Below are 16,361 nucleotides of genomic sequence, written 5' to 3'. Positions count from 1 at the left end.
GCCGCAGTGGCCCACCCGTCGGGAGTATCAACTACTACCACCTCCTCCTCTGGCCCCACAGGTAGGCTTCCTCTCGCCTGGTCTCCTGTCTCCTGAACTCCATGCTTCTCTGGTAAGCAATGAGAAGGGCAAAACAGAGTCTGCTCAAACAGGTCCGGGCATGAAGACAAGACAGGGTGGGGAAATCTTTGAGGATATACCCTTGTGACACTCACCAGTGCAGCCTGCCCTTCAGGACTGCAGGATTTCAGTCCTAGACTAAAGGCACAGCAAAGAAGCTCTGCCTATATTGGATTCCAACAGCCATTTGCTACCGTTCGCTGCTGTGGACGTCAGCTGGGCAGCTGCTTCCCTAGGTCGAGGCAGTCACCTGCAGGCCAGCTCTCCTCCACGTGGGATTCCTTCTTCCCACAGGCTGGCTCTGCCTTGTGCGTATGGGGGCCACAGATTCATGAGCAGCAAGAGAGGGCGAGTGTCTGTGTCCAGAGTGATGCAAGCCCCTGTTCCTCTCTGTTGGCCTAGCCTCCACTGGTCCAAGCCAGTCAGGGCCAAGCTGTAGCCAAGAGCTGGGAGGGGCCTCAACAACAGGCAGGTGTGTGGTGGGAGGGGCCGCACTTCCCAGGCAGGGGCACAGTGGGCGGGGCCGCAGCACCACAGGCAGGTGCACAGTGGGAGGGGCCACAGCATCATTACTGGGTAGGTGCACAGTGGGAGGGGCCGCAGCATCACAGGCTGGGGCACAGTGGGAGGGGCCACAGCATCATTACTGGGTAGGTGCACAGTGGGAGGGGCCACAGCATCACAGGCAGGGGCACAGTGGGAGGGGCCGCAGCACCACAGCAGGTGCACAGTGGGAGGGGCCACAGCATCACAGGCAGGGGCACAGTGGGAGGGGCCGCAGCATCACAGCATGTGCACAGTGGGAGGGGCCGCAGCACCACAGGCAGGTGCACAGTGGTAGGGGCTGCAGCACCACAGGCAGGGGCACAGTGGGAGGGGCCGCAGCATCACAGCAGGTGCACAGAGGGAGGGTTGCAGCATCACAGCAGGTGCACAGAGGGAGGGTTGCAGCATCACAGCAGGTGCACAGTGGGAGGGGCCACAGCATCACAGCAGGTGCACAGTGGTAGGGGCTGCATCACCACAGGGAGAGAGGGTACAGTCACTAGCTAACTCCTGTCCTTGGGTCTTAGGCACTTGAGTTCACTTTGTATTACAATGGAAAGAAAATAGTCAAGGGCAAAGCCGGTACACATTCCCAAAGAGCAGAGTCTAAAGAGACTGTGAATAGTCCCAACAACAATACAGAGACGGCGATCATCTGCACCAGGGAGCCTGCTCTGTCGCTCCAATCCCATGGAGACTCTGCACAAGGTTTTTCCATGTTAGGGGTGCCGGAGGGCAGCTCAGAGCTTTTCCCAGGTGACACAGCCAGCAGGTGGGCAAGAGTCAAACCTAGTCTACGCTAAGGCTTGAGCTTCTGCCCTAAAATAGCTGTGACTGGGGCCACCGGGGAGGAGTGACTTCTCTGAAACTCATGCTCACCCTCTGCAGCCGATGAGTGACAGGGCTCGTCTTCAGAGTTGGTGGATACTGGAAATAAAGTTTAACACTGGGTGCGGCACAAAGTTTAACACTGGGTGCGGCTCACTAGAGACCAGTGTTTCTCCTGCAGCCCTCCGTTCATGGTTTGCCTCAACGCCACTCTCTTGACTAGAGTCTTACAGGATGATGCCTCTCATTGTAGGAGAGGCATTTTGAGCTCATGTGCCAGATATGAACCCGCTGGACATGGGGGGAGGTGGGATCCAGCCTCTCCCCAATCCCTCGCGCCCAGATCGAGCTCAGTCATGACCCCACGTGTGACTTTTTTTTTTTTTTCCTCTCCAGATTTTCCGATTGGAGCCGGCCCAACCCTGGCACCCTTCACCCTTAATTTCACCATCAGCAACCTGAATTACGTGGAGGGAATGCAACGCCCAGGCTCTGGGGAATTCAATAGAACAGAGAAAATTCTCCAACGCCTGGTAGGAGCCCTGCCCACACCACCTTCTTGCCTTGCCTACAGAGGCCAACCCTGCCCTCTACCTCTCCTTCTCTCTTCACAGCTATGGTCCTTGTTCAAGAGTAGCACGCTCGGCTCCCTCTACACTGGCTGCAAACTGACCTTGCTCAGGTGAGCCCTTGGGAGAAAATGGCCTGGCCAGGCATGTCAGTGCTAGAAATCCATAAGCAACCACACCAAACACAACCTAACTTGCCCTGCGATGCTCTCTCAATGTTCTCAGAAACCTTCCTCCCGTAGGTTCCTGTGGTCTCCTGTCCCTCTATCCTGTCCTCCCTGAGCCTGGGGAAGATGGGGTAGCCATCACAGAGTCTAGGCATCCTTGCTGGCTGGGCATCGTCTTCACCGCAGTATCCCCTCCTTACTCCAAAGACTCTCAGAATCCCTTCCCAGGATGCTCAGCACGTCTCCTGTTCTTCCCAGGCCCAGAAGGGATGGGACAGCCACTGAAGTGGGCGCTGTCTGTACCTACCGCCCTGACCGCATGGGCCCCAAACTGGACAGAGAACAGCTGTACTGGGAGTTGAGCCAACTGACCCAGGGCGTCACTCGGCTGGGCAACTACACCCTGGACCAGGACAGCCTCTACGTCAACGGTGAGCAGTAACCATCCATATTTTGCCCTTCTATGTCTCCTTGAAGCTGCCTCCGGCTCCCAGCAGCTCCTCTCTCTCCTTCCCTCCACTCTGCAGGTTACACCCACAAGACTGCAGCATCCATACCCACAGGTGAGTCTTCAGTGACACACGCAATACTGCCTCCACCAGGGAAGGATGTAACCGGCCCCTGGCTGCATCTCCAGCTGTCAGCGCTCGTGGGGGAATCAGTGCAATAGGAATTATCTGTTGATTCTCTCTCCGCTGTCCGTTCGACCCTGAGAGATGCCACTCACTGTTGGATACAGCGTACAGGGGAGGGGATGAATGTAGAAAAGCAGGTGAAGAAGTCGCTGGAAATTCAGACTCACACTGTCCCTTCCCAAGCGTGTAGCTTCCGAATCATATTCTTCATCCCCTGCAGTGTGTGTGATGCTCCGATGTCCCTAACTGATGCTTCTAAGCAGTAGAACCTAAGGACCCTCTCAACCTTCGCTTGGGTCGGCAGTGAGGTGGTGGTCCCTCAGTCTGCCCCCTGCTGTTGGTCCAGGGTCTGACTGCTCTTCCTCCTCCCCGCTACAGCCACAACACCATCCCTGGTGCTGTTTACCTGGTCCCTCAGGCACAGTCTGCCCCCTGCTGTTGGTCCAGGGTCTGACTGCTCTTCCTCCTCCCCGCTACAGCCACAACACCATCCCTGGTACTGTTTACCCTCAGCTTTACCATCACCAACCTGCCCTACACAGACGACATGCAGTCCTCAGGCTCCTGGAAGTTCAACACCATGGAGGAGGAGCTGCAGGGCCTGGTGAGAGCCATGCTCGCCGACCACTCACTGGTGTCACCCTCACTCTTGCCCCACCCATGGGTGCCAGCCTCACCCATGACTCTCGGCCCTCCCACGCGGATGACCACCCTGCCCAACAGCAATGACTCTCCTGCCTTCTCCCCTGATTCTCCTCTCCCCTTAACAGCTTGGCCCCCTCTTCAAGACCACCAGCATCGGCCCCCTGTACTTGGGCTGCAGACTCACCTTGCTCAGGTAAGACCTGGGGCGACTCAGCCCTTCTTGCGAGCCCTGCAGCTGCCGTTAAGGGGGTACTGGCTCCAGCACTAGGGTACCTCCTTCTTCTTGTAGCTTGCCCACTGCCCTCAGATTCTACAGGTCCATCAGCATGCTGGGTCCCAATCCTGGCTGCCCCCCCCCCCCCCGCACTCTAGGCTTTCTCCCTTCCTTTCAACAAGACAGGCATTGCTTCTAGATTCTCAAGGGTGTCTGCGGGAATTCTCTCAAGATGAACTTGTCCTTGTCCGTGTGGGTCAGTCCCCAGTTCCAGCAGTACCTTGGAAGGAGCTGCTCTCCAATTCCTGGGCCTGCAGGTTTTGCGTGCACCACTTACTAATACTAACCCCCACCTCACGTCCTGTGCACACGGTCTTGGGGTTGTCAGAATCAGAGTCCATTAGCTCAGCTCTGTCCCCGGCTTCTCGTCTCCTCTGCCCCATTCCTGTCTAGGACCCTTCTCCAGGGGAAGGAATTCATTGTCCTATGTTAACCTGCCCTTCCCAGGCCCAGGAAGGATGGGACAGCCACTGAAGTGGGTGCTGTCTGCACCTACCGCCCTGACCGCAGGAGCCCCAAACTGGACAGAGAGCGGCTATACTGGGAGTTGAGCCAACTGACCCAGGGTGTTACTCGGCTGGGCAACTACACCCTGGACCAGGACAGCCTCTATGTCAACGGTGAGCAACAGCCATTTGTGCTTTGTTCTTCTATGAAAAAATTTAAAAAGGATTTTATTTATTTGCCAAACGGTTATAGAGAGAGGGAGAGTAAGGCCTACCATCCACTGGCTCATTCCCTAAGGCCACAATAGCCAGTACTGGGCCAGGCGTAAGGCAGGAGTCAAGAACTTTATCGAATCTCCCACAAGGGTGCAAGAGCCTAAGAACTTGGGCCATCTTCTGTTGCTTTCCCAGGTGCTAATGCTAATGCAGACAGCTGGGCTGGAAGTTGAGCAGCTGGGCCTTGAACCAGCACCCATATGGGATGCCAGCATTGTAGGTGGCAGCTTAACCCATTATGCCACAATGCCAGTCCCTTTAAGCCTTTTCTGCCTCCCAGCACCTCATCTCTCTCACCTCCTCTCCCCTCTGCAGGTTATACTCACCGGAGCACAGCATCCAGCCCCAGTGGTGAGTACTCAGGGACCCCAGAACACATGATCCAAATCCGGGGAGGGAAGATTCAGCCCCTGGCCTCATTTCCAGCTGTCATGGAGGGAGGGACAGTCCGTGTCTACAGTAACAATCAGCTGGCTGCTGCGGGTCATTTGTCATCACTATGTGTTTGTGAGTTTACGGAGCCATGTAGATGAACAGTGCACTTCAGATGAGAACCCCCGCTTGCCAGCAGCCTCTAAGCTTGGTGATTTCCAGAACATTCCATCTCTCATTGGCAGCCATGTGGTACCCTTGCATTGCAGTAGGCCCCAGGGAGTCTCAGTTCTTGCTAGGGTCTCCAGGAAGAAGTCCCCTGCCTGGCCCTGCCTGGCCCTGCCTGGCCCTGCCTGGCCGAGGGTCCATCCCACAGCCTGACCCAGGATGGTCTTTCTTCCCCCTCCCTCTCTCTGCTATAGCGCCGGGACCACCCTTGGTCCCATTCACTCTCAACGTCACCATCACCAACCTGAAGTATGTGGACGGCATGCAGCCTGCAGGCTCCTGGGAGTTCAACATCACCGAGAAGGCCCTGCAGCGCCTGGTGAGAGCCACATTCCACCCACTGGGCCGGCACTGCATGAGACATAATGGCCCTGCCTGCTGTTGCCAGCCCCGCCTGTCCACCCTCTCCCTCCCACGTGGAGGACCACCCTGTCCAACGGTGACAGCCTTGCCCCAACTTTCAGACCTTTTCCTCTGCTTCTCCCCTCCCCCAACAGTTTGGTCCTCTGTTCAAGATCACCAGCATCGGTCATCTGTACTCAGGCTTCAGACTAATCATGCTCAGGTGAGACCTTGGGCCACTCACCCAAGGGACCTGGCTGGCCTGCTCCAGAGATTTTAATTGTCCTCTGTTAACCTGCCCTTCCCAGGCCCAGGAAGAATGGGACAGCCACTGAAGTGGGCGCTGTCTGTACCTACCGCCCTGACCGCATGGGCCCCAAACTGGACAGAGAGCGGCTATACTGGGAGTTGAGCCAACTGACCCAGGGCGTCACTCGGCTGGGCAACTACACCCTGGACCAGGACAGCCTCTACGTCAACGGTGAGCAGTAACCATCCATACTTTCCCCTCCATGTCTCCTTGAAGCTGTCTCCAGCTCCCAGCACCTCCTCCTCTCTCTCTCTTTCCCTCCTCTCTATAGGTTACACCCACAAGACTGCTGCATCCATACCCACAGGTGAGTCTTCAGTGAATCCCAGAACAGCTGATCCAGACACAGGCAAGGGAGCTCCAGGTTCCCAGCTGCATCTCCAGCTGTTAGGAAGATGATATTGGGGGCATAGGCAGAGCAGTCCTTACAGCAAGTACCCTCTGTTGATCTTTTCCGTGCCATTGCTGCTGGATGAGGCAGAACAGAGGAACATCTTTGTAGAAACACTGTCTGTGACCATCTCAGGTTGGAGAGGGTCATCTGCAAAGTTCTGTGGCTTCTGGAACCTTCCACCTCCACCTGCGGCCTGCAGTGGTATAATATCCAGCTGGTGTGTGTGTGGCACAAGGACCTAAGGACCAGGGTCTCCTGTGGGAAGGTTGCTTGTCTCAAGCCTGTGTTCCCAGAATCCTGTCTGCCCCACCCCCGGTCTCCGTCCCATGGCTCTCTTCTCCCCTGCTGCAGCCCCAGGGCCACCCCTAGTGCCGTTCACCCTCAACTTCACCATCATCAACCTGCCTTATGCAGAGGGCATGCAGCCTCCTGGCTCCCGGATGTTCCAAAGAGCAGAGAAACTCCTGCAGCGGCTGGTGAGAGGAGCCCACAGTCACCCCTGCCCTTGCCCTTGGGCACCCATTAGACCTGCCCACCTGGCCCTCAGCTGGGCTGGCTGCTGGCGGCAAGCAGTGATGGATGGTGCCTGTCTCGCCCTGAGTCTCAGACCTCTGAACCCCTCTTCTCTGCAGCTCGGACCCCTGTTCAGGAACACCAGTGTTGGTCCCCTGTACCATAGCTGCAGGCTGGTCTTACTCAGGTGAGGCTTGGGGAAAGCTACTAGGCTTAGCGCAGCCTAGAGATTCTCATCTAGCTAGCCACCATCCTGGCCCAGGAACCCGAGGACCCTTTTTTTTTCAGAGAACCATGGACTCTCCTCTGTTTACCCATCCTCCTCAGGCCCAGGAAAGATGCAGCAGCCACAGAGGTGGGCGCTGTCTGCACCTACCACCATGAACCAACAGGCCCCACGCTGAACAGAGAACAGCTGTACTGGGAGCTGAGCCAGCTGACCCAGGGTGTCACCCAGCTGGGCAACTACACCCTGGACCAGGACAGCCTCTACGTCAACGGTAAGCAACAGTCATTTGTGCTGTGCGGTTGAGCCTGCAGCACCCCCTCTCCACGCCTCCTGTAAGCCCTCTTTACCTTCTAGGACCTTCTCTCAATCCCTCCCCCTCTCTACAGGTTATACTTGTCAGAAAACAACCATTGCCACCACCCATGGTGAGTCCTCATTAATCCTTCCAACTCTCTCTCCAACACCTCATCTCCAGCTAGGGTAAAGAGCCACGCTCCCCATGGCATGGCAGGCAAAGTCTCAGGGGCTGAGGGCAAGAAGCACCTGGTCTGAGCCACCTGCATCCTGACCAGGTAGAGCGCAGTGAGCAGGTGGGTAATTGCTGTGACATCCTGCAAGCTGATGAGCTGGACTGGAAGGTCGGCTCTAGAACTCGGTGCTTTCCAAGCCACCCTCACCTTCAGCTGCAGCGTGGGACAGTCTAATGTTGCTAGGGTCTCCAGTGGGATCGACCCTGGGCTCAGGTCCCTGCCTGCTCCTGTGTCCCCCCCATCCGGCCTGGCTCAGCATGGCCCTCCTCTCCCTCTCTCTCTCTCTGCTGCAGCCACCCAACCACCTCCGGTAGCATCCTTCACTCTCAGCTTCACCGTCACCAACCTGCCCTACACGGAGGCCATGCAGCCTCCAGGTTCCTGGAAGTTCAACACCACAGAGAGACTCCTACAGCACCAGGTAACAGCCACGCCCCACTCACCCTGTGCCCCTTGTCTGGCCCTTCCGGTCTCAACCTCTGTCCCACCCTCTGGTGCTGACCCCGGGCTCGCTGTCCTCTGTCTTGCATCCCGGTGTGAGGCTCTGCTTACCAACCCCTATCTCTCACACATGTTGACGCCCACTCTGCCCAGTGGTGATGGCCTTGCCCTGACCGGGCCCATCTCCTCTGCCTCCCCTTTCCTTACAGCTTGACCCCCTGCTAAAAAACACCAGCATCCTCAGTGCCCTGTACTCTGGCTGTAGACTGAATATGCTCAGGTGAGACCTCAAGGTGCCTTGCGGGTCCAGGGACTCTGGGGTCACTCGGGCAGGCTTGCTTTCTGTCCTTCTTCAGCAGAATGCAATTTGGAAAGCAGCTGTTCCAGCCTTCCTTACCCACCTCCCCAATATCAGCTCCCTTCACAGATCATAAGGGGTCCATCCGCAGGACCCGTCCCACCTTGGTCTTCTCATCTGAACCCCTTCTCTGTTGGCCCTGTGGGAACATTTCCTTTTGGTTTAAAGTCTCTGCCCCCAAGATGTCTTTCAAAACAAAGCATTGCCTTCTCCATTTGCTTTGACCTTGGATTCTACTCCCGCACCTGTTGCAGGCAGATTTAGTCATTTGCAATTATAGAGAAGTAGAAACACACACACACACACACACACACACACACACACAGAGTGAATACTCCCCAATCTGTATCTATCCATGTCCCTGCTTGATGCAAGGTTGGCTGGAGTGAAAATCTACCTCTGACCGCTCTTCGGGCTTTTTCATCCCCCTCCAACAAGCTCAGGGCTCCTCTTCCAGAAAATCCACTTATTGCCATACCCACAATGCACTCTTCCCAGGCCCGGGAAGGATGGGACTGCCACCGTGGTAGACACCATCTGCACCTACCGAGTCCACTCTACGGACCCTGGGCTGGACAGAGAGCGGCTGTACTGGGAGCTGGAGCGGCTGACCCATGGCATCACCCAGCTGGGACCCTACACCCTGGATCCAGACAGCTTAAGCATCAGTGGTGAGGGACTGTCTTCCTTTTTTGCAGCTTCAAGGGTCCCACAGTTCTTCTCTCTCTCCGTCTCTCTACTCTTTACTCTCCTCCTGCCCCCTCTGCCTTCTCTCTTCCTTGCCTTTCTCCCCTTTGCCCGCAAGGCACATCTGCCAGATGTCTGCCATGCCACCAATCCCAGCACTGATTTTTTGAAGCTTCCTGCTGCCTCCCCCCACAATGTTCTAGGCCCTCAGGAATGCAGTAGACTGCTACGACACAGTCTCCACTCTCCACCCCAGCCCGCCTCCAGTCTCAAGTGTACACCAATCCCCTGACACAATCCCTCCTCCCTGGCGTGTTCAGAGTGACGGATGGATGGAGTCCCCGGTCCGAGCACTTGGGGTTGTTTCCTTTCCAAGCTTCTGCCATGCCCATGTCTGCCTGAGTGATAAAGAGCTGTGTGGGGTGGCAGTGGGGTTGAGGTGGGGGTCTCCTTGTCTGCTGCAGTAGATCCCTGCACCCACATCTCACTTCAGCCTGAGCCCCACATCAACAGGAAATCTGATCCCTGGTAATTGTGAGGGTTGGATTTTTGAGACCTGCCAAGTGGGGCTGTCACGTTCATTGTAATGTGCCATAGCTGGGATGGTCCAACAGACACCTGTGCCGGATGAACCAGCACATCCCTTTCCAGTGACTACCCGCCCCCCGCCTCCATCCAGCAGTCCACCCCACAATGGCCAAGCTGTCTGCTCCCTGCAAGTTTCTTTCTTCTGTCCTCACCATCTCTCCTTGTTTCTTTAGGCTATACCCGTCCAGCCTCCGCCACGACCCCCGAGAGTGAGTATTCCAGACCCCTGTGTATCTGGGTCCACCTCCCTGCCAACTAAACATTAGTAGCAGCTGCTATTTCTGCTGCCCACTCTCTGCTTGAGAAGGCACATGATGGAGGTCCAGAAATGGGCACTGAATCAGAGGTAGCAGGTGTTACTCACCGGAAGGTGATTCTCTAATTCTAAACAAGGAGGGGGCCAGAGAGAGAGAGAGAGGAGGGTCCCACATTTCATAACTAGAGCCTCCACCACTGTTCCCTCTCCCTTAGTAATGTGACACTTTGGGTTTAACCTGTTTATTTTTAATTCTCAGCAGCTGGGACCACAATGACTGCCATGTCCTCGCCAGCATCACCTGTGGCTCCATCGCCTCCAGCCCCGCCCACAGGTAGGAGGATCTTGGTCAAAACAGCTCATAACAACATCCTTGGTGCTTAATCACTTCTTTCAGCGCATGGCCTCCAAGGAACTCTCAATTCTGTGGATTCCAGTGACCAACACAGTTCAGGGTCCATATACTGTACCATGCAGCATTTCCGAACTCCTGGATCTCACTTGGGTTCCCCCCTGCCCACCCAACCCTTGGCCTTTGACCCCTGACATTATCGTTGTCTCTCAAACTGGCTCCTTTCTTCTTGTCACCGCCGAGGCAGGGTACAACCCTCCTGTCTCAGTATCTACCTTTGGATGTATCAGCAGGCCACTTCGATCTGTGTTCTGTATGGTCACTGCCTCTCCCATCTCCACTCTTACTTTTTCCCTGAACTTCAGTTTCCTCGGGTGCACCAGGTTCTGCCCACTACTGGGTCCTCACCCCAGGCACTTCCTTCTGCCTGGAACACACTTCCCACCTGCTCAGCTCCTGTTCGCTTCATTTTTACCGAGCTTTTGGTTATGCCTGGAAAGGTGCTTTCTCTGACAAGTGTTGGGTGACCACCACCATCAGAGCTCCCGCTCTGATCACAGACCAGGACTGTGTCCTCCTCATCCAGAGCCCAACCTGGAATCTTGTACACATACAATAAACACTCAATAAAAGCTGAGGGAGTGAAGGGTCTGTATGTTGTGGGTATTCCAGAATGTTCTCTGCTTCCGGCTCCTGCAGCCCATAGTCCTATCCAGACTGCGCCCACAGCTGGTGCTTGATAGGATTGGAGGAGACCTGGGTCACTGCTGTGGCCCCCACTGGACACTCTCCTCCTTCCCCACCACTACAGCCACCGCTCTAAGCCCGCTCCCCTTCAGCCTGAACTTCAGCATCACCAACATGCGCTACACACAGGAGATGGGGCACCCAGGTTCTTCAGGGTTCAACGCCACCAAGAGGATCCTACAGCACCGGGTGAGGACCCCATGCCCCCACCCACCCACCCAACAGCTGCCACCAGCCCTGCTCACCCCTACCCACCTACTCCCTCAGCATCTTCCCACCGCCTCCACTTCTGATGCTCTTCCCTTATTACACCCTCTCCTCCTCCCAGCTCAACATCTTATTCAATAAAACCAGCGTTGGCACCTCCTACACTGGCTGCAACTTGGCAACACTCAGGTGAGACCCCTGGGGGTGGGGATTGAAGTGACTCATCAGGCAGGGTGGGCACTCCTGACTGGCTCTGACCATCAGGGACTCAGGCACCGCTGACATTACTGCAGCCCACCAGGATGCCTTCCGGCCCACTCCCTGTGAGCAGGTGGTTCTCACAGGTGAGAACCACATTGGCTGTCTGCAAGTCCTAATGAGCCTGTGCTCGGTCTCCCTTGTGTGAGCCCCTCCTGACATGACAGCATCTGTCTTTTCCTTCCCCAGCCTGGAGAAGGGAGGAGCAGCCACGGGTGTGAACTTCATCTGCACCTTCCGCTCTGAGCCCACGCACCCTGGGCTGAGCAGAGAGCAGCTATACTGGGAGCTGAGCCGGGAGACCTACGGCATCACCCAGCTGGGCCCCTTCGCCCTGGACAGGGACAGCCTCTATGTCAACGGTGAGCCACAGCCTCTCTCTCCTTCTAGCAGTCCAGTGCTTGTTTTGAAGCTAGGAATAAAGACCCCAAGTGCTTGACTCGCACTTCCTCTGGGGCTACATTCCATCTTCGTGGTGATGACTCCAAATTAACCTTGGCACAACAACATGGGCCAGCCACCTCTAATATCGACACCTGGTAACCTCCTCCAAGAATATCCCTTTTACTACCTCACTGCTACTTCTCCCCCCGGCTTATCCCCCAACCCTCCTTTTATCTTTCTTTTTTTTTTTTTTTTTTAAGATTTATGTATTTGAAAGGCAGCTAGAGAAAGAGGGAGAGACAGAGTGGGGGGACCAGACCAAAGCCAGGAGCTTCATCTGGGCTTCCCACACAGGCAGAAGGAACGGGAACTCAGACTGTCTTCCACTGCTTTCCCAAACACACCAGCAGAGAGCTGCATCTGAAGCGGGGCAGCCAAGAGATGAGTCTTAGGGAGTACCTGGGTTGCAGATATCAGCCGAACTGGCTATGCCACAACACCGCTGGGCACCCTTCCCTTTATCTTAATCCTTGATGTTCACCCGGATGTGACTCAAATCCTTCTCATGTTTTCTCTGTAGATTATACCTATGGCACTATGGCCCTGACTACCCCCAGTGAGTATGCCCGCGCCCGGTCCCTATTTTGAGTTGGAAAACACCTCCCCTTATTGAGGGGAATAGCTACAACGGTGTTTGATTCATCCTGTTGTCTGAGGCCTTGTCTAGACAGGTGATCAGGTCATGAGGAGGAAGTGCAGAGGAAGGAAGATAAGCATGGACAAGTGGAAGGAAGAAGAGAGGGAAGAAGAAAAGAAGGATGGGAGACAAGATGGATAAGCAGAGAGTTAAGAGAGTGAGGAAGGGTGGTTAAGGTGTGTGGAAAGATGGGTGAAGAGACAGAGAAAGGCAGAAACAAAGAGGCTTGCCCGGAATAAGGTCACAGATGGAATTATAGACAAAAAAAAAAAAAAATGAGAAGTAAATGAGGATAGAAAGAAGAAAGAGAGAATGAGGGAGAAAGAGAAGACGGATACAAGAATAAATGGATTTGTTGAACGAACAGGTAGGTGATGACTGGATGGATAGATGGTGGATGGCTGGATGGGTAGAGAGACTAAAAAGGCAGGGATGGAAGGAAGAAGAGAGGTGGGCGGATGGAAAGAATGTAGGAAGGAAGCAGTGCATACGAGTGGTAAGAGAAATGGAAGCAGAGAAGAAAACAGAGACAGAGCGCAGAGCGGATGAGCAGAGAGAAGTTTGTGTAATGAGCATATCCGTAACCTCTCCTCTGTGCCTGGAAGCACTCGTATACTTTATAAAGATTCACTTTCTTAATCCTCAGGAACAGTCATTCCATTTTAGAGAGGAGTAAATCAAAGCGCATAGGGGTTGGCGCCAGCCACGAGGGTCGCTGGCTGTCTTTGCCAGGGCAAGAGAGGATTGCCACGGTTGGATTCAGAGGCAGAGGGCACGGAAGGGAATGTCACAGAGGGGATGGTGGAGGGAAGCAGGTGTACAGCCGGGGCTTCCCCCAGCACCTGCTCTCTGCGTCTACCCGGAAATGGTCCTCAGTGCTCCAGCCAATAAGGTGCCTTCTCGGCTGCTGCCCTGTGTCTTCGCATCTCTCAGGAGATAGACAAGGAGCCCCCCGAGAGCTCCCCCCCCTCAATAGCTATCCTCCCTGTAAGCTCTTTTTCGCTCTGCCCACCTTAGCTGGGGCTATGAACGAGGTGCCCTTCACACTGAATTTCACCATCAACAACCTGCGCTACTCAGCCATCATGGGCCGGCCTGGCTCCCTGAAGTTCAACATCACGGACAGCCTCTTGCAGCACCTGGTAGGAGGCCTGCTCCCACCCACCCCCACTCCTCCATGCCCATCCTGGGGCTCTCGGCTGCCTCTGACCAGTGCTGACTCTCTTTGTCCACTCCAGCTCACCCCCCTGTTCCAGAGGAGCAGCCTGGGTGCCCGGTATACTGGCTGCAGGGTCATGGCTCTAAGGTGAGAACCCATTCTCACTTCCTGCCCCCTCACCCACAGTCCACCAAGGAAGGATGTGGACTTCCGAGTGCCCTGGGGTTGTATTATTTGGTTACTTGCGCTATTAAAATTCTTCATTTTTCAACAATGCAATTTTTTTACAATGGAGAGACGATCTTCCCGTTGGCTGATTCGCTCTCCAAAGGCCCCTCCCCCAGCCTCATCACCCACCACTCTACTTCCTGTCTCTATGAGTGCAATGACTCTGTCAATGCACGTGTGTACTGTCCTTCCCCTACGAATCATCTCTATCGTGACAGCTGTCGGACTGTCCTTCCTTTTCAGGGTTGAATAATGTTCCATCTGTATGTCCACATATAAATTGGGTTCATTCACTCATCACACTCAGCTTTCTCTCTGGGGTGGAGAGTGCACCAGGTACTAGAACACTTCTGCTTGACAACAGTGTCCTGGGCGGGTCTAGCTCTTGCCCTCACAGACGTCATATCCCAATAGGCACAGGGACAAGACACTGATGATGACAACGAAGGTACCAGGGATTAGGGAACCCTGGTGAGCCACCTGACCCAGTTTGGGAAAGATCAGGAAGGAGGAGGAGGAGCTGTCAGAACTAAAGCCTACAGGATGACCAAGAAGTAACCCAGTGCAGGAAAGTAGGGGGGAAGCATCCATCCAGAAGTAAAACACACATGCAGAGACCCTGAAGGATTAAGCATGGCCAGGGAAGATTCTAGAAGTGGTTCAAAAATGATGGAGTAAAGTTACAGGTGTGCGGGGACCACGGGTAGGCTGGTGCTGGGTGACCCGCATCTCTCAAAGGTATGCCTGTCCCTCCCCAGGTCTGTGAAGAACCTCGCTCAGACACAGGTGGACTTTCTCTGTGCCTACCGGCTGCCCCCTGGTAGCCCAGGGCTGTCTGCTGGGCGGGTGTTTCATGAGCTGAGCTGGCAGACCCATGGCATCACGCAGCTGGGCCCCTACACCTTGGACAAAGACAGCCTGTACCTGGATGGTGAGCAGCCCTCGGCCCCACCTCCCCAGGCCAGTGTGCAGCTCAGGCAGTTAGTTGCCCATTGGATAGTTCTCTGTGAGGTAGGCTCTGGAGGCAAATCTCAACTGAACCCCCCAGCCCCTCTTCCCCACCCAGCTATCCTGCAAAGCCGGTCCCTGCCTAACCCCCCTTTTATAGGTGGACATACTGCTGCAATGGCTGTGGCTGGAAAGCCCCAGCTTCCAGCAGCTAGCTAGGGTTTGGCTCCACTTCCAGAGGAGTCCTTCTGAGGGAAACTGGGGGGCCGGAACGATCTTCGTGTCCCACATCTGTTTCATTCTCACCCTTGGCCAGGGGTGGGCTTCTTTCCCAAGTGGTTCCTCCCTACCGCAGGTGCTCTGAACTCCCTTTGAGGGCAACAGCTTGGCAGGGACAGCATCTGGGAGGGTGGGGTTCTGGCAGAGGAGGTGTGGCAAGTGAAATGGTTGGCCAGAGAACATCCTAAACCTATCTGGGTGTGGTGCCTAGCAACTCATTGCCAGAGGAGGCAGGACAAGGGGATGTCCTAGGCTTCCGCAAAGAGGGCTCCACCTAGAGTCAGTTTGCAGCCAGTCTGGGTCTTGAGGTTCTGACTGGTCCTCTTTTCCACTGTGTGATGTGTGTGCTTTGTGTCTGTTGGGTATCTGCTAGAATCTGGGTGCCTGGAGCAAAGAGATGGCTTGTGTATGTCATGCAAACCCCCAGAAGGGCAGGGATCATTCTGTTTGGCTCTATGGAATGTGCGTGGGAATCAGAGCTAGAAGATAGGCTTGCTTAGGTGCAAAACATTTTTTTAAATCCATGCACAGCTTTTTTGGGATAAGCCTGTTCATGAACTTTTCTGAAATCTCTCCTCACCACATCTTTGATGGTGAGCACATGTCCACTGTCCAAAGGAGGGCAAGGCATCCAGACAGGACCCCACCAGGAACATCAGGTACCAGCATAGAGATGCGTTCAGCCCTGGGATGGCTCTACCACCTGCCCTGACTGAAATTTGTTTGTTTCCAGGTTACAATGAGCGTGGCCCAGAGGAGCCTCCTACAAGTATGTGATTTCGAATCCAGTTACCGCCTCAGGTTCTGTGGGTCTTGGATCAAGCCATTCTCCTCATTCGCAAAGGGAACTTTCCCCACACTCAGACAGATCAGAATAAAATTATTCCCTCCAGAGATAGGAACTGGGGTCAGAGGGTGACTCTGTGCTCCTGCCCTCTGATGACAAAATCTGCAGGGTCCCTGTGACAGGCCCTGCGGTCCAGCTGCAAACCCCAGAGCCTTTTCATTTAACTTTGGCTGAATGTTCCCATTTTCTCACCCAGCAGTCCATGCATCTACCCTTCCGGTTAGCCAGTTTTCCACCCTTCCAATCATCTCTCTTCTGGGCTATCACCCTTTCATTTGTTCGTCTGCCTGTTCACCAATTCTCCTGCCCAGTCCATTTATCCATCCACCTACTCTTCCATCCATCCATCTACCCATCACCCACCCTGCCTCCCATCCATCCATCCATTATCCACCCACCCACCCACTCAGCCACCCATCCATCCATCCACCCTTCCTCCCACCCACCCACCCACCCAGTCACCCACCCATCCATCCACGCACCCTTTCTTCCATCCATACA

The 16,361-nt window shown here is 55.0% G+C and overlaps 1 protein-coding gene across 1 annotated transcript in view; it reads left to right on the top strand.

The window, feature by feature from the left end:
- Window positions 1–16,361, top strand: part of MUC16 (mucin 16, cell surface associated) — a 57,490-nt gene that overhangs the window by 23,811 nt on the left and 17,318 nt on the right. The window contains exons 24-53 of the mRNA XM_058657686.1: window positions 2–61; window positions 1,891–2,027; window positions 2,109–2,176; window positions 2,489–2,661; window positions 2,758–2,793; window positions 3,345–3,469; window positions 3,636–3,703; window positions 4,232–4,404; window positions 4,822–4,857; window positions 5,301–5,425; window positions 5,604–5,671; window positions 5,757–5,929; window positions 6,030–6,065; window positions 6,504–6,628; window positions 6,785–6,852; window positions 6,993–7,165; window positions 7,281–7,319; window positions 7,718–7,845; window positions 8,075–8,145; window positions 8,722–8,894; window positions 9,672–9,707; window positions 10,014–10,088; window positions 10,918–11,042; window positions 11,182–11,249; window positions 11,508–11,680; window positions 12,283–12,318; window positions 13,417–13,541; window positions 13,638–13,705; window positions 14,545–14,717; window positions 15,747–15,782. Coding sequence (XP_058513669.1) covers window positions 2–61; window positions 1,891–2,027; window positions 2,109–2,176; window positions 2,489–2,661; window positions 2,758–2,793; window positions 3,345–3,469; window positions 3,636–3,703; window positions 4,232–4,404; window positions 4,822–4,857; window positions 5,301–5,425; window positions 5,604–5,671; window positions 5,757–5,929; window positions 6,030–6,065; window positions 6,504–6,628; window positions 6,785–6,852; window positions 6,993–7,165; window positions 7,281–7,319; window positions 7,718–7,845; window positions 8,075–8,145; window positions 8,722–8,894; window positions 9,672–9,707; window positions 10,014–10,088; window positions 10,918–11,042; window positions 11,182–11,249; window positions 11,508–11,680; window positions 12,283–12,318; window positions 13,417–13,541; window positions 13,638–13,705; window positions 14,545–14,717; window positions 15,747–15,782 — 2,970 coding nt within the window. The remainder of the gene's footprint in view (window position 1; window positions 62–1,890; window positions 2,028–2,108; window positions 2,177–2,488; window positions 2,662–2,757; window positions 2,794–3,344; window positions 3,470–3,635; window positions 3,704–4,231; window positions 4,405–4,821; window positions 4,858–5,300; window positions 5,426–5,603; window positions 5,672–5,756; window positions 5,930–6,029; window positions 6,066–6,503; window positions 6,629–6,784; window positions 6,853–6,992; window positions 7,166–7,280; window positions 7,320–7,717; window positions 7,846–8,074; window positions 8,146–8,721; window positions 8,895–9,671; window positions 9,708–10,013; window positions 10,089–10,917; window positions 11,043–11,181; window positions 11,250–11,507; window positions 11,681–12,282; window positions 12,319–13,416; window positions 13,542–13,637; window positions 13,706–14,544; window positions 14,718–15,746; window positions 15,783–16,361) is intronic.

Source organism: Ochotona princeps, chromosome 33 (assembly GCF_030435755.1).
Source record: "Ochotona princeps isolate mOchPri1 chromosome 33, mOchPri1.hap1, whole genome shotgun sequence".
In the NCBI taxonomy this organism is placed as follows: Eukaryota; Metazoa; Chordata; class Mammalia; order Lagomorpha; family Ochotonidae; genus Ochotona; species Ochotona princeps.
The sequence above is the reverse complement of the archived record's forward strand: the minus strand, read 5'-3'. Positions and strand labels throughout refer to the sequence as shown.